We start from the raw sequence: 16,794 nt of genomic DNA, 5'->3' as shown, positions 1-16,794 counted from the left end.
AAAGAGGGGTTAGCAATGCTATACATAATTACTCTCCCCGTGATGAGTTAGTAATTCTGTGGCTGAAGACTTCATTCACCGAAAGATGCCTTTGACAAGACTGTTCAATGGTTTCAAATATAGCACTGTGGTTGTACAGTATTGATGGAGACCCATCTGTAGACGAAGTGGCTTTGTTGTCAGCTCTTTCTGTTCTGCAGCAGCTGCTGACAATGTTGGCTTCTACAGATGATAGTATAACAATTATAGACTGAAAGTTTGAAATAGGAACTTGAGGCTACAAAACGTCAGAAATCCATAAGCAGAACTGCCTGAGGTCCATGATGGGACTCGATAGATGAGTCCCACAAATCATAATGTGATTTGATTGTCACTTAGCATAATGTGTGAACCAGCCAACTTACTAATTTCTGTTATGAGTACTCTAATGACCAGAAGGGGTAGCTACAGGCACACACACACCTACAACCATGTCTGTTTTAGCTTGATTGGTTATTAACATGAGATAAAATTATACTGTCAGTAACATTGTTTCCTTGACTGCATTCTCTTATAAACTCTTGGCTTTTGCCAATTAGTTGACTGCAATGACTATTTTCAGTGAAATCATGAACATGAGAAGTTGTGTTTAATACTACACTCTTAGAAGCAATTTTGGCAGATTGTGAGGGTGAACAGCCTATACCAAGGAACTGTTTTATCACATAAAACACAAAAAAGTTAAAATACTGAATGTATCCCAGAATGTGTCCTGCATATGCAGAATTTCTAAAGCATGAATTGACTGACAGTGTGGTAAAATGTAACAATACAGTACTGATCTGCTTTAATATACCTCTGTATTTCAGTAGGAAATTTGTTGGCATTTGTTCACTTCTGTGAAGTGTGTTTTGCATGTCTACTGGCAAGGTCAAAACTGACTTCTCTGTTATCGCAGTGGCCAGCTTAGAGACTGCACTGTTGGAAACCTTACCTATGGTTTGGCTTTGAGATCCTTTTCCTAATGCAGCAACCATCAACTTTGACTTGTTCAGCTGAAGAGGGTTTTATGGAGCTCCTTCCAAGCTTAGCCAAGGGAGCAGAAGCAGCTTTTGCAAAGAAAGATCAAATATATCAGGGCTGGAATGCTGTCTTCCAGTTCTGTAGTGGTGGATTGGAAGTCCCTCAGCATAGAGATTTAAAGGATATGTATGGGTGACATTGTGTTCAACTCACCCCTGACCCACCAGGAAAGCTGTCTGAACTTGTCTTTTAAGGGGCCATTTTCCAGCTTTTCCCAGTACAAGCCATGCCATCTGGTCTGTCTCAAGTGCATCCTACCAAAGTAAATTTGGGGGGAGGGGCAGCCTTGCTCCTATTAGCCACTTGAGGCTGCACCCCTTGCCCAGGCCCTGGCCCTTGATTCTTCAGGGCCATCCAGGTTTAGCAGCAGAAGAGTTCAGGCTTTCCCATTTCTTTTGTCATCTCAGGAGTGGCAGAGGAAGGTCATCTTAGTTCTTCTCAGAGGGCAAGGGAAGTGATGTGGGAGTGGCTTTTCAGCCAGGGCCCCTACAGTAAGATTAAGCTCTTCCCCCACCCGCCAGTACAGGTGCCCTCCCTCCCGTTCTTCCCCCACTGGAATGCCTAAGCTGTGGGAGAGGGTAACTGAACTGTGGGGAGAACTATGATGTCCAAATCCACTGGGGACTGGCTTTACTACGGGGTTCTGCAGCCAGTCCCCTCACAGTAAAGCTTCCACAGCTTTACTACTGGGATGCTGCCTGAAGAGCTGTTTCCACCCTCTTCCTCTCCCCAGTGAGAAGTGGGGAAAGTGGCTCTTTTTGATGCCAGGAGAACTAGTGCAAAGAAGACTCACTTTGCTGCCAGTCCTCTGCTTCTCTTGTTAACCAGGGATGTCAGAAGAAATCTGCGGTGGGGGGGGAGAAGCAGGGGAGAAAGACTCCATGGGATTGAAGAACTGGCAGCAGAAGCCCCATGGGTCTTCTTTCAGTGACTAGCACTAAAGCAAATGTTCCCCATCCCAATTTTCCCTTCTCCCCAGTTAGGGCTCAGATGAAATTCCTATTCTGCTTTATTGCCAAGGCAGTAGGGATTGAAAGTGCAGTCAGCACACTTCTTAGGGTGGCACGATTTTTGCCAGCTCCTGCACAGAATGTCAACACTTTACTACTGCCATGTGGAAGAGACCTCAGTCAGCATATAAATTCTTGGCCTTGTTCCCACTGAAGTAGACTCATAAATTAGATGTTATGCATAGCTGATCACTCTTTATCATCCAAACAAGTTATTCCTTAAAACTAACCAAGCTAGTATAAGTGGTTATTGCCCTTTCTCAAATGTGAAATTAGATATGAAATTGTCTGTAATAGAAGACTTCACTTCCATTGACATTATAATATTCATAAATGTCTCTGCTTTGCAGGCCAGGTTTGGAGAACCTACAATCTTTGAGATATTACTGTATGGCATTTCACAACATCCTTAGCCAGCATGATCCACAGTAAGTTGTAGCATAGCAACATCTGTAGATGCAAGCAATGTCTTTCTCTTTTTTTCCCCCTAACCTCTCTCTCTCCCTCCCTCTCTCTCTCTCTCTATATATATATCTATATATCTATATAGATATAGATATGGGCCAAAGGACAAGTTTAATATGCTAAATGTAGGCCAACTTGCAGAGTGAGCCATCATTAGTTAATAAACACTCACCTGAGACAGTGACTGGGTTTACACATAATGCTAAGTAATAAATCATGGCTAGTAAATCACAATAGCTTGGTTTAAACAACACACTAAGCCATAGTATGTTTGGTTTGGGTTTTCTGAATAACCCATTGTGGCCTGGTTTTAACCCTCATGTGAGACCAGCAGATTCTAGATATCCGCTGGAGATCAATCAAGGGAGATCTTGTGTACCTTGGCTTTTATAATCAGAGCTTTATCATCCAAACAAGTTATTCCTGAAAACTAACCAAGCTAGTATAAGTGGTTATTGCCCTTTCTGGGATGGCTTCTCTTCCAGTACCTCCACTCTGGTCTTCTGATTTCCTCTGACGTGGGATTTTCAAAAAGACTAGAATCTGTGTTCACTGCATGATCTATCATTGTGCTCTTGGTCACACGTTTTTCTCTTTCACACTGAGAACCTGAGGAGGATGAGGAAGAGCTGGTTAGCACAGCAGCATGTTCTACTTTGGGGGAGCCTTCTATTGGTAAGCATGGTGTTGTAGGTGTATTAGTGAACTCTTTTTTAAAATCTCCAGAGATTAATTCAGCTAAAGAGGGCCGCGACCAACAGCCACTGTATTTACAGGAGCAGCAGCAGGAGACACATTGCCTATGTCTAAGCAATGAGCATGTGTGATGAAAACCACTATAGCAAGGACAGATAAAAGAGCAGTGGGTGCCCCCACACCTTTGGAAATCACCCGAAGCACAGGTTGGAATAGTCCCACATGAACAATTGTAGTAGCCAGGCCTCTGAAGCTGCCGCTCAGACTGCTTCCTGCTTGTGTAGGGAATATGGATCATCTCTACAATCCTCTCCCACTGCCCTGAAGGAATCCACAAGGCAAGGCCTAATGGGACTTTGGCTTTCTTGCCATTCCAAAAGCTGACTGTAATTTCCTCATCTTCTTTTCCTGTTGAAAAAGAACATATAAAGTTTGTTTTAAAATGCTAAGCATGTGTTTTTAACTATTGATTACTAGACCAAGACTTTTCCATGTGTGACTATTCCATCTCATTTGACGAAAAAGGTTTTGGGTAGGTTTTCTTTAAGCAGAGAAAACGTTTTGGTGAAACTCTGATTCGGCATGAAGGATGGCATGCTGGCATTTAATGTAGTCACAAGGTAGCTAAAAGAATGCGTATCTCATTTTCCCAGTACAATAACTTCTCCATCTGCAGCCTCACTGGCTTCATATCCCATGGGAAGGCATCACATGAAAACTCTTCCATGAGTTTTTCAGATCAAGAAGAACAAACGGCCCTGGAGACTGCACAGTGATGGGGGGGGGGGGGGGAACAACCCCAAACTCCAGCATTTTCCATCACTTCATAAAAATAAAGTTAACTCTAAAAGCCCATCTCAAAATATTTTAAAGTATACTAATGAAGGGATCAAAAACTAAATTGGCAATATTTGAATTGGCAATGTTAACTTCATAGCTTTAGAGTATGCGCAGAGTTCTCTATAGCCAAGCTTCAATACTAACAGCACGTAGTGAAATTGCAAGAGGAAGCAACTAACCACAGACGAGCTAGCTCAGATAATAGGGAAAACTCCTCCCGAAGAGACTAAGTCTGAGGCCTAATAAGGAGGGAGGACACAGAACAAGGGTCTGCAGGGACTGACAAGGTACAAGAGTTAGGGGGAACTCCTTTAAATTAATGTAAGCAAACAAGGGCGGGAAATAATGTATTCTGTTTAAGTTTCTTTGACTGGTTGTAAAACTCATCTTCATTATAATGGTACTAAGATCTGCCTTTTTAAAAATACTATAAAAGGCTGTGTTTTTGTCTCCAAGGATGTGCCACCCTGCTCTCTCGTGGTGCATGGTGTGGGCACCCAGACTTTTGCTTGGCCAAATAAAACGCTGCTTAGAGAAGTCCCTGCGTGAAGTCTTTTGTTTTGTGCTGCTGATGGATTTCACGTTTTCTGGGTAGCCGAGAACCTTACACTAAGAAAAAACTCAACATATGCATTTTTTTTTCAAATGGGAAGAAAACTGGGGAATCAAAAGACAGATTTCAGCCTGAACTTAACTCACTTAAACTGTACTTGCAGAAGATGCTAAGTCAAAAAGCCCTACTAAGAACATTTATCCGGGTAGGTTACAAAATCTGATTTGTGCAAATACTGCAATCTCAAACTAGCAGCTATTTCAATTTCAGCAGTAGGCCTTAAGCCTTGGTTAAAATGCAATATGTAGCGTGGGGGGAGAGAGATGACAACACATATGCTCAGTAACAGAGACTCTTGGCTTAGTCACCGCCTTAAACTAAATGTTATGCCCACTTACATGGCTGCAAAAAGCTGCCTCTATATTCTCTCTAGGAGGTATTTTGTGATGGGCATACACTACAGTACTATACCTTTCCACCAGATGCATAATTACCACAACGTGCCTTTTGTTCACACATAACATTACTTTTCAAGTTTGCAAGGAGCCTGTTTTCCCATTTTCAGCAGGCGGTGCCTAGATAGAATCCTAATTGGCTAGCCCTTGTGACAGTCAAAAACCTATTTCCCTCCTTCTAGAGCAGGGATTCAGAACTTTTTAAAATGTTAAACATTGTGCATTGCTCTATTATTTTTACTTCTCTCTGCGTGTGCATTCTGCTGCAGAAAGCTGCTCTCACATATTGCATATTCTACTATACAAAGTAACTCCCACATGCGCTCAGCGCAAAAGAACATTTAAAGGTGTAAGAGTTTGGGGCTTAGTCAGGAAGGGGAGGGGATTTGTGTGTGTGCACGTGTGTGTGTTGCTGACAGGTCTTCAGGAGAAGCAGATTACTTAAAACAGGACAGCTGGCTGTGATTCATGTGGGAGAGTAATGAAAATGCTGAGGGCCCACGTCCTAGGTGACCAGGTGAAGTTGGAGAGAAACAGAAGGAATGGGATGCTGCAGACAAGAAAGCCATGGGACAGGTATCTTTAGCTGCACTAATTTGCTTATCTGTATGGAAGATAAAGAGATTGCATGGAAATGTGGGAAAGGCTGAGGAACCTATTTCAGCAAAAAGCCATGAACTCACACATTTCTCTCATATCACAAATATGTAATAAAAGACTTAAAGATGTGGGTGATTTATCAGCAAATATAGCTTTTTCTTACAAACAGTCAGAAGAGCTGAAATAAGAAGATGTAAAATTGCCTGCAGGGGCTAAGACTGGTCTTCTGGTCTACTATCTGCCTGAGAAATATGAAACAATTGTTTTCTTCTGGTTAAAGCAAATCCAAGGCTGAGTCTTGTCCAAGAACATTTTTAGGAATTTCATCTCAGAAAGCAAATTTAGGAAATGAAATATTTCCAAATCGGACCTCCAGGCTCCTAGGAAAAAGAGGGAGACACCTGCAGGAGCAATTTACATCTCAGAAGGAATGTTCAGAGAAAGATAAGGAACTCTCAGCTGCAAAAAATTCTTAAAAACAAATATTACAGAACTGAGTCATGAAGAGGAATGCTGCCACAAAACAAGAGAAAGTCACAAGGAAGGGATTTATAAAGAATGAATCCTGCAAACCAACATTAAACAGAGTACTGCAAGAGAAATCATTTGCAGGATCAATTCAAAATTAAAACAAAATCTATATGGATAGTGAGACTTCTTCATATTTCTTTAACAATGTTAATTGCTTTTCAGGCATAGATAAGTGTTGTAAAGCTCCAACCTAACTTGCCAAAGATGAACACATTCAGGATTGTGAAGGAACGATTTGTTTAACTTGTGTAAACTACAAAACACAGGCTGTTGAGGTTTGCATTCTAGAAGCTTAGTAAGTTCCCAGCCTAGAAAATAACTTTATGAACATAAAAACAGATACAATGTGAGGATGCAACATTCTTTACGGAAGGAAAGAATTTATTGCCCTGTTCACAAAGAACTGATCATGAAGGGAACATTGAAGTAGCATCGTAGAATGACAGGAAAAAATACTGCAAAGGAATGTTTTCAGAAAAACTGAAAAATCTGATATCACAGATTTGACCACACATACTAAATATATTTCAAAGCTGATGAAGGACAATTTAGCAACAGGTGTGAATTTTCAGTCTTGCTACTCTGAATTCAAATGTGTTGACTTTATTAAAGCAAATACAATTAGAGCCTCTTATTTATCATCCATAAAAAAACATCCACCAAGGAACCTCCACAGTGACTATGGGGGACTATTTTTTGTACATATGCATAGAAGAATTGATTTGGTTTCTTCTGACATTTTTTTTTTCAAAATATGTTTTCACTTAGCATCTTAAAGAGAAAGATAAAGTGTACCAACACTCAAAGAGCCCGTGGGAGCAAGAAATTTGGAAGGTAATGGGGGGAAGTACATTGAAAACGTTTGACCGATACTTAAATGAACAAGGCATTATCAAAGAACAAAACAATTGCATATATCCCATAGCAAAATGATGTGTCATAAATAAAGAATAGAACATTGGAAATGACAGAAGACAAGGGTCTTGAGGGTAGACTACCAAGTAAAGAAGAAGCAGTTATCATTGCACCTTATTTGCAACACAGGCTGCTTACTAAAGGCACAAAAGCTGTGCCATTTGAACTGGGGAATGGAACTAACCCCAATATTCAGCATAATAGAGTGTTTGGATCCAAGGCGAATGCTTATCTTCCCGAAGAAAAGAGTGCTTATCTTCCCAAACAAAAATGCAGAAGTGATGAACATAGATTTCCTGGCTATGTGCTAGACTGCCAATGATACAGAGTCATGGATTCTGCCGCAGAAACAGGTAAATTACTTAGAGTGATGTAGCTTAATGAAAGACACCAAGTGTTAATACGATGTCAGAAATCAATTTAGACTTCCCAGCAGGAGAAGAAACAGGGCAGCAGCCTCAACAAGAGGAAACTGTGATATGTGACAGAAAAAGGGTACCTGCGTGAGAAGAGAACACAGAAACTGAGTCAGAGGTAAGATTTTCAGAAGGCCCAAAGAGATGCCACCCAAAAGACTTTCTCTTCCAGCCAGGAAGGAGGACACACCCAAACGCTCCACACAGCAGGACACTGAGAAAATGCAGATGCTGAAGCAGAAACATGGCTACTGGCCATAAGAGAAAAAACCTATGTGAAGTGATAGGAGTTGTGAACTGGTGCATATACCTATGAGAAGGGCATTGGAAGATCAATTTTGGGGTGTATTATCTCACTGCACCTCCTCAGTCTCACTAGGCACAATAGGTGTAGTGAAAGCTTATGCAGATTCCCCTCCTTGACACTCCCTCTTCGGTTAGACCGATAAATGCAGGGCTGCCATCACTTCCAGTTCCTGCTCTTTTTTTCCCATAGATCTTTTCCTCCTTCTCTGGTAATGGCAGAGATCCCATGCCAGGCTCCATGTGATCTAGTGTACTACGTGGCCTTTCATTCTTTGGCTAGATCCAAATGCGGCTAGATGAAGTTTTTAAACTTTCTATCTGAATGTAATTTCCTAATAAAAATTTTCTTCTTTTTAAAAGAGAAGCACCAGCCTATTTTTATTTCCTGCTGCAGACATAGCCTGTTGCCCAAAGCTACTCCCCACGTATGTAGCAAGGGAATTTCGATTTTACCTCGCAGGGGATCTCTGGTCTCCATGCCTTGGAGGACGGTGCCAGGGCCGTACCTCTTCCGCTCTGGTTCCCAGGGGGCCATCACTTTGTCACCTGGCAGGATAGAGTGTCTCATTCCATTCACACACTCAAGGATATCACTGCGGGCTATTTTCTGCACACAAGGTGTATCTTCCCCCACTGCACACTGTACCAGAAATGATATTTTCTCACCTTCCTGTCAGAAAGAAAAAAAAGATATTTTTAAAAATAGCACAAATAATAGGAAATCACTCCTATTGATAGCTTAGAACATTAAAAACAAATTAAATACAAGTCCAAGGGAGGAAATCACCCCCAACTTAATTCTTAGTTTTGGTTTTCTCTTTGAGGGTTGACAACTCAATAGACCAGGCAAAACTATTTTATTTATAGGGCTCTGTTTTCCTTTTAACAGCCATTAATTTTACTTCAGTTGCGAAGCCCATTCACAGTTTCGTTTGTCATGCAGCTTTCTTCCATATTTTACAATTGCTTGTACCTTCCTGTGTTATTTGGAGGAAAAAGCAAAAGGAGATAGCCTTTCCAACTGATTTTAAAAAAGAAATACTCGAAGTACACACAAGGCATGTTTTGAACATACTTAAAAGATGACATAATCCATTATGAACAAATGAGTTGGTCCCAGCTGCTTTGATATTAACCCATGTGCTCAAGTCTAAATATTCTGTGCATAATACAAGAGATAATATATTTTAAGGTGAAAATGTTAAATGGAGAGTCTATAACCAATCAACCATCCTCCAACTATAAACTGTTTTTTTAAAAAATAAGAAAAAGTATTTTGCAATGACTAGCCTCTCTTTGTGGACCAGTGTTAGCCAAAGGAAATAATGCCAGATCTGTTTGTTACTGTCTGCTCTGCTCCAGGTGGTCATCTGAGGTACAAATCTCCACAATTTGATCCCAAAGTTCATTGCTGTTTGATTTCTAGGAAGACTTGATTAGTTTAACATCACCTAAGATCACAATCCCTGAATATGCATACTATTGAACTGAATGATATTCAGCAAAACTTCCCCAAATTTGAATTAAATTATGAAAAGTAACTCAACACATCCATACTGTTTAAATAATTTATTCTGCAGTAAAAGCAAATTGAGCTATCTTGTTATAAAATCAAAAGTTTCTCTCCCCCTCACCACACCATCCCCTTGAGCTTTTCTGTCTGCTCTGTGGCTATTTAAAAATGAAAATATTTGTTTCCCCAATTGCACTCTGTCATTCTGTAGGTAGAATGAGAATCAAGCACTGAGTTGATCAAACATATGCTGGATTCACTCCAAGTCACTCCCTTTACCTTCTGAATAGCTGGTTCTTCAGAGTTATCGGACGCTGAGAGACTGTGGTGAGCAAACAACCCTGCCTCTTGCTTTTCAGAAGGAAAATACCACATTTGTTTCAAGTGCTAACAACTAATGAATTGAAGGCAGACTTTTTTTCCACTGTCCAGTTTATATATCAACACACCAACCACATTTCCAGCAATAATGCTATTCATCAACTATCAATAGTTGCTGAGATCCCCAAATAGCACAAATACTCCTAGAGCTCTGGTGCTAGTAAAGAAATAAAAGAACCTGCTTTAACAAGATGGAAAGGGTCTCACAGGGTAATCTTATACCTCTAGTTACAACAATGTTCCTCAATCATGTGCCCTTCAGATGCGTTGCATTACTGCTCCTGCTATAGTATGTATTCCCAGTCAGCATGCCTCTATTTGGCTGGGAATAAAGAAGTTTAATGTATCTAAGAATGCCAGGTTGAGGAAAGCTGGAATAGGATTATACTGCAACCTTGGTTCTCAATATAAGCCATGGGTAAGGAACCTGGTGTTTTGGAATAATTTGGATAATTCCTAGTGTCTCTTTCCATTGCCTCTTCTAGCTGGGACTGTTGGATGTTGAAGTCCAAAATATCTGAAGGATATTGGTTTGCCTATTCTTGATATAAACAATATGTTCCTAAGATAGTGCAAGTTGGGCTCAAGCAAATAAATGAAACCCAGAAATGTTGGGGAAACTACAAGGGCAACTGTCATGAAGTATTCTAATGATGTCATTGGGGTTACACAGTTATAACTGGCTAGAAAGCATTCCCCAGGATTTGTTAGATAAGGAAGGAGGGCAGGATGTCATTGACTAGCAGGGTATAAACCTTGACTGCACCTGTCCTAAAATAACATAAGAAAGATTGGGGTGGGGGGTGGGAGAGAGGAATTGCAATAACTGGGAAATTAATACTGATTACTGTTAAATTAAAAGTTGATTACTGTTGCCCTTATCTTTGTAGCACAACATCTGATGGTTTCAACAGTATTCATCATCTTCTAGTCCATCCTTCAACGTTTGCAAGAGAAGCAATGGTCTCATTTAGTGTGGGTAGCAAAGGCATTCATTCCACAATGAGATCAACTGAAATTATTGTCCACAAGCACTTACATTTTTAGATTGCATTTGACATGGTGTGAATCCTTTGCCCAGTTATCTCTGTCCTTGGATTAATTCAGTATGAATTAACTGGATCCACATAACCCTATGAACTAATCCCTTACTGCACTAAATTGAGGAAAACAATTACTGTGAGTAAGTATATTCAGTTGAATTTCTGTAGTTTCTGAATATTACTTGGTGTATATTTAATAATAACCATTTACAACCATACAGAAAATAATTTTGCAACTTGCCTCTATATCTGTTATGATTGTGCCTTGGTAATAATAACAGTCACCTTCCTTTTTTGCCAGAACAGGACTACCAGCATCCAGTGATCTCTCCAAATTCTTTCCTGTCCTATGTTTTGCATCAGAAAGAAAGGGACAGTAGCTGAGGCATGAGCATCTGGGAATAAAATGAAAGAATGGCAGCTGAGAACCACACAGTGAAAACTGACCACACATGACAAGAAATGCTAATCATCTGCTTGAGCTACATAGATTCTAAATCCCAGTTGGGATGTCTGCAAGGTGTGATAAAAAAAAAAGTCAAGATGATGGCCATGCTAGTGCAATGGAAGTTCTGCCCATTTTTTATGCATGTTGCATATGACTGTCATGGCCACCATCTTGAGTTCTTTTACCATACTCTGATCCCAGGGAGAAAATGTCATACTTTATACTTCTATCCAGCAAATTCTGCTATTGTCCCACCTGCTTGGGGAGAAAGCCAAGGAAGAACGTATAAGCCTCCCTTGGGGGATCCTGGGATATAGAAAGACAGAGTTTAATGTCCTTGTCTCTTCTCATTTTAAACACTTAAATAAATACTTTATTACCTTGTTATGAGAAATGGGCTAATGCCGCATGAAGGATGCACTAAGAAACAGCCACTGCAGCTGGAACTGGGATTAACCATGACATTTCTGTGCATGGATTTAGCTTGTACTGGCACTGTACAGCAGTGTCTGTGGTATGGCCAAGAGGACAACATGCACTCACTCATTCTTTCAGGAACTCTCTCCTACAATTAAAAGAGCATAGTTTTGATACTTTGAAGGGGGAAAATGTTATTTCCAGATTTAATACAAATATAACTTGTCTACCCCACACAGTCAGTTGTAACTGGGGTGGTCTATAAGCTCTGTAAAACAAATAAATCACAATCATTGCTCCCACTCAAAACTTTGCCGATTTCACCTGCAATCAGACTGCAACAATTTAGGATAAGCAGCTAAAACACTGTTTTGTACTCTGTGGAACTGACTGAAAGTCCTAGTTACTGACAATGGGAAGGACTACCACTTTTTGTCTGGTCTGTTTTTTTAAAGGTGCTAATTTTGGAAAAGCAGGTTTGGATCATGCCAAGAAAAAAACTACTTGGGATTTGAAGCCAGATGTCAACCCCACTAGGTAGACCAGACAAGGAAATCAATTCCACCAGAAAGTTAAAACTACTTTTATTGAGATTGACTATAATAACAGAACCTTGCAAATCTGATTATGCCATGCCTCCTCCTCCTCCTTATACTCCAGTGAATTAGAGATGATTCTGCCTGAGTCACTTTCAAATGTTATCTCGTTGTTCTGGACTTAAAAAGTGCTTCATCCCTTTTACCTAAGTAATGGTTCCTGCTTTTCTCCATCAAGGTCATCATCTTTACTCTCTACACTAGGGGCTAACCTCCTATTGCCAAAGGATGATCAAGTTCAGTATAACCCTATCAATGTACCCCATAAAAATGCTTACTTGGTCTCCACATTTCACTTATCCAGATGAAGATATCAATGAGCCCTTTATTCATTTCCCTTCACTATACCATTGTTTGATCATTGTGATAAAATGCCCTTTTTAGAGAGTTTAGAATTGTTTAAATGAAAGCAGTATTTCTGATTAATGCAAAATTGGAATGTGGAACCAATCGGGAAATCACATCAGGGGAAGCCAAGTTAGCCATCAATCTACTACTATGAAATGTCTGGACTCTCTGCTATATCTGAGGAACCAGGTCAATGGGGAGAAATATAATTTGAGCTGGATCTTCATATATACTTTTTTGTACACTCATCAGGTAAGAAGAACCATGTGCAGAAGCAGTTAGTGAAGATTTAGATGTGGCTCATTATTGAACATGCTAGACGTGAAGTACTTCAGGTATACAGTACCTATTATACAGTTTGATTATAGATCACAGGGTGCAGCTACTTGTAATATGTCTCACATGTAATCTGCATCTTCATAAACACTATATCTTCCCTCCCTTCCTGCACCAAACACAATTTAAATCTTATATAACTTTGGCCACCATGTGCATCTAATGAAGTAAGCTGTAGCTCATGAAAACGTATGCCTTTTAATAGAATGTATTAGTCTGAAAAGGTCTGACCAGTCTCCTTCTGATTTTTGCCTATTATACAGCTGGAGACATGTGCATCCCATATGTTTCCACTAAATGCTTGAAAATATTTTTGAATCAGGGCTCCTCTCCACAAATAACTGACCTAGATGAACCTCTTGTTTTTCAGGAACATGAGCAAATATTTCATACCTACCAACTGTTAACAAGGTTCCTGAGACTACCACAAATGTCATAGAAAAGTCCTGGGGCAAACACTTCAAATCAGTGAACTTAATTGCGAATTGCTTCACACCATCCCTCGTAGCTCATACTGTTTTTCTCACTAGATCCCCAGACTTTCTTCTGAGCGGACTCATTCAATGTCCTTATTCTCTTCCTCCTGTTGCTGGAAGCATGATCTTTTTGCAGCCAATTAAGGATAAAAATTACCCGTAATGCTATATTAGCAACATTAGCTCCAGGCTTCTCAAACTTTAGGCCATGACCCCTAGGTTTTGTGGTGGGAAGGTCATAAAAGTTTTTCAAGATGATCAGGCTTGTCCAGGCACAGCAGAGAGCAAAACCAAGTTTTGAGATAAACTTGTAGGTCTCCCTGTCTGTTAAAATCAACTACTAATCACAGCAGTTTTATTTATGTATAATTTATTGCACACATTCATTTATTTTAGAGGGCCATGGTATTGCAAAGTTTGAGAAACCAACCTTAGTGATTGCCACCTAAGTGGACTTTGGGGTGGGGCGTTCCCTTTGCATCCAGGGCCTCAAGATTTGCCTGAGTCACAGCTGGACATAGCCCAGTGATTTAAGAGCATGCTACCATCTTGTTTGAGAGCTCTGGTCCATATGACATGAGGCAAAAATTATGAATGTTTCTTCTATTACTAGTTGGTTTATATATTACAACCAGTGGTCAGGAGACAGGTGAAATAAAGTTTTTCTTTTTTCTTAAGAATCTGCTCCAGTTGCTGGTTTTGCTTATGTCATTTAGTGATGTTTACAAAACCTGTAATACTCTATCCTCGCTGAAATCATTTGGACTCACTTCTCAATTGGCATGATAGGATTGCGCTCTGCAAATAGCAACGTAGCCAAATTTTCTGTAAAAATGAAGCACTTCTGTCATAGATTTTACATTGTTCAGAAAGGAAAAGTGGGGGGGGGAGAGACTGGGAAAATCTGGTGCTATGACTTTATTGCTTGATTTTTATTATTTTTTTAAGAAGGCTGAATTCTTTGTAATGTTTATACGGTAAAGGGAATTAGCCATACAGCTTGTGGGGACACTGACTCCCGAGCCAACACACAGAAGAGTTTTTTCACTGATCCTCTTGCTCAGTTCTGGGTAGGGATACAGGGAGAGAGAGATGCAACTGCTCTGCAGGGAATCCCAACTGGTACCCTTATTTATTTTAGGAGTGTCTTTTTTCCTCTCTGTCTACTTCAATATGATGAAGGGCACATAAACAGATAATTATTTGGATGTTTTATTTGGGTCAATAGAAGACGATCCCTTTGGAGTTTGAGAGACAGAGTATGCTGGGAGACTAGCAAAGAGATGTTGATCATAGTGAGTCACACTGGAGTAATCATCTCCTTATTCCTGATGCTGAAATGTTGGCAGGTTGTATATTTTGCATAATTGAGCAATATGTCTAATGTCTGAAAATAGCTCCAAAATAACTAGGGAGCCTTTACTGGTAAATTTAATTTATGTATGAAATGTATGAAAATACTTTTCTTAGTACAAATAAGGCTGCAAGTTACACCTGTTCACTTAGTAGCAAATGCCACTGAACTCAGTAGGATGTAGTGGGGGGCAGGCTTGTGTTGTCAGTAACACAGAAAGATACGAATGTATCTATGAGGTGTTTCCCAGTCAGACTATAGTGTAGGTATCTAACAAGTGCCAGATCAACACTGAGAAACCTAGAGGTTGCCTGGCACCCAACCTTCTTACTGAGCTTGCAAGGTGACAAATGAGATTCCTCCCATTGCTCTGAAGTCCTTGTCCCTCTTCCCCTCACTTGCAAGCCTGTCCCAGTGCTTGTAGGCACTCAGATGGGGGTCCCTGAAACTGCTGGTTCCACTTCAGCTGTCCAGGGCCTTTTCCTGTAGGAGAGCCTTTTTTTCCTGGAGCCCAGAATAGGAGGCACAGCTACCAATGTGGACTCCCTTTCCTCCAGTCAAAGAGAACAATAGACAAGAGTATCTGTAGCTCATGGTTGAACTATGGAGTCCTTGGTGCTCTAGATAACTAACTAGACAACTACCTAGTTGGGTAATGAAATGTCTGCAAGCAAACAACCAAGCTTAGAGAGCACCAAGGTCTCCACAGTCAAAGGGATGCTGGAAATTTTTCTCTAACCTAAAGAAGATGTGACTGGATGATATCAGGAGCCCTGCCTCTTCACATCTTCTAGTACTAGGCAATATGGGTTGGAATCAAACTGATCCTTTAACTTTGTTCAATTCCTCTTAAATCTGTATTTTCATATAAGATTATGCATGTGTGTAAATCAAGCACGAAGATGTAAATGAATCAAGATTTTCATATAATGTCCTTTTTGTCTTTTTTATGTTTTTAATTTTTTTTATTTTAACCACTATATCAGATCTCATCTTTTGAATTTTTATTTTGATCTTCACCTTATAGCAAATCTTATACAACAGGAATAATAAAATTAACAACAAGAAGAAGATAAATAAGTTCTATTGATACTGTAGATCAGTTAGGGAATCACAATGTTATGTAAGTATTTTAAGTATATACATGTATGCTTTTCCTTCTTTCCTTTTTTCTTTTCTGATGTTGTTCTACATAATTAATAAACATAATTTAAAAATATTTGCAAGAAGTTTTAAACTTTTCCAAATAATGCAGTTAAATAATGCAGTTAAATACTTCATTATAAAAGTAGCATTCAGCCCACTCAGAGCAACTCCTGCTGTATTTGGTTCCAAAACACAAATTGCTTTATGGGGGATTGGTTTGCCAGCATTTTTGGTCATGCAGTTTTTCCAAGCAGTTGAACCTTACTTAAAATCCCCAGCTACCCTCTCCAAGACTGGCTGGGTTCATCCATAACTCTGAGCCATATAATAGCTGTTTAAGTTTGGTTTAGCATTCTAGTTGAATCCAGTCCACTATGTTATTCAATAAGCCAATATTAAGCAAATTATGACTTGGTACAACATGTGAACTCAATCATTCTCTCTTTAGGAAGCTGTTACCATAACAGCACTATTGAGTTAGTGCTAAGTATTATGCTGCCTTCCACTAATTTTGGACTACAACATTCAGAATACTTGCTAACCGGCTATATTTATGAAGTACTAGCCCAAAACCTCTGTCCTCAATTGTAGCATGTGGGACATCTGCTGGCTGAGATGAAGATTAAAATGTTGTCCCCTATCTTCCAAAACAGAAGTTGACCATTTATTTAAGAAATGAACATAGGAGCTTACCTTACATTAAGTCAAAGTATTGATCTATCTCAATAAGGTTCCTCTCAGTGTCTTATCATCATCATCAACAACCTAGCACCGCTCACTAGATGGAAGGTGAAACCTAAACAGATCTGTTTCAGACAGGAGCCTTTTCCAGCCCCACCCAGAGTTATCAAGATTGAACCTGTATCCTGGCAATGAGGCATAAGCGG

At 39.9% G+C, this 16,794-nt stretch overlaps 1 protein-coding gene across 1 annotated transcript; it reads right to left on the bottom strand.

Annotated features, from left to right (window-relative positions):
* Positions 1-2,976: 2,976 nt before the first annotated feature.
* Positions 2,977-14,191, bottom strand: CUNH11orf16 (chromosome unknown C11orf16 homolog). The gene is made up of 4 exons (XM_088145095.1): positions 14,178-14,191; positions 11,028-11,181; positions 8,303-8,519; positions 2,977-3,641 (listed from the first exon to the last, which is right to left on the bottom strand). Exons 1-4 carry the CDS (start codon positions 14,189-14,191, stop codon positions 2,977-2,979), a joined length of 1,050 nt encoding a protein of 349 aa, XP_088001221.1.
* Positions 14,192-16,794: the final 2,603 nt, after the last annotated feature.

The sequence above is a fragment of the Python bivittatus genome, unplaced genomic scaffold (genome assembly GCF_059951505.1).
Source record: "Python bivittatus isolate LINGU-HERP-01145 unplaced genomic scaffold, Pbiv_v1 ctg000480_np1212, whole genome shotgun sequence".
Taxonomy (NCBI): domain Eukaryota; kingdom Metazoa; phylum Chordata; class Lepidosauria; order Squamata; family Pythonidae; genus Python; species Python bivittatus.
The sequence above is the reverse complement of the archived record's forward strand: the minus strand, read 5'-3'. Positions and strand labels throughout refer to the sequence as shown.

What these genes read in the sequence shown, in the direction of transcription:
- CUNH11orf16 (XM_088145095.1), bottom strand. An exon ending in CAATCATAACAGATATAGAG is followed by an intron (nt 8,520 to 11,027) that starts GCAAGTTGCAAA and finishes TCTTTCTGACAG; the next exon opens with GAAGGTGAGAAAATATCATT. An exon ending in GACCAGAGATCCCCTGCGAG is followed by an intron (nt 3,642 to 8,302) that starts GTAAAATCGAAA and finishes CTTTTTCAACAG; the next exon opens with GAAAAGAAGATGAGGAAATT.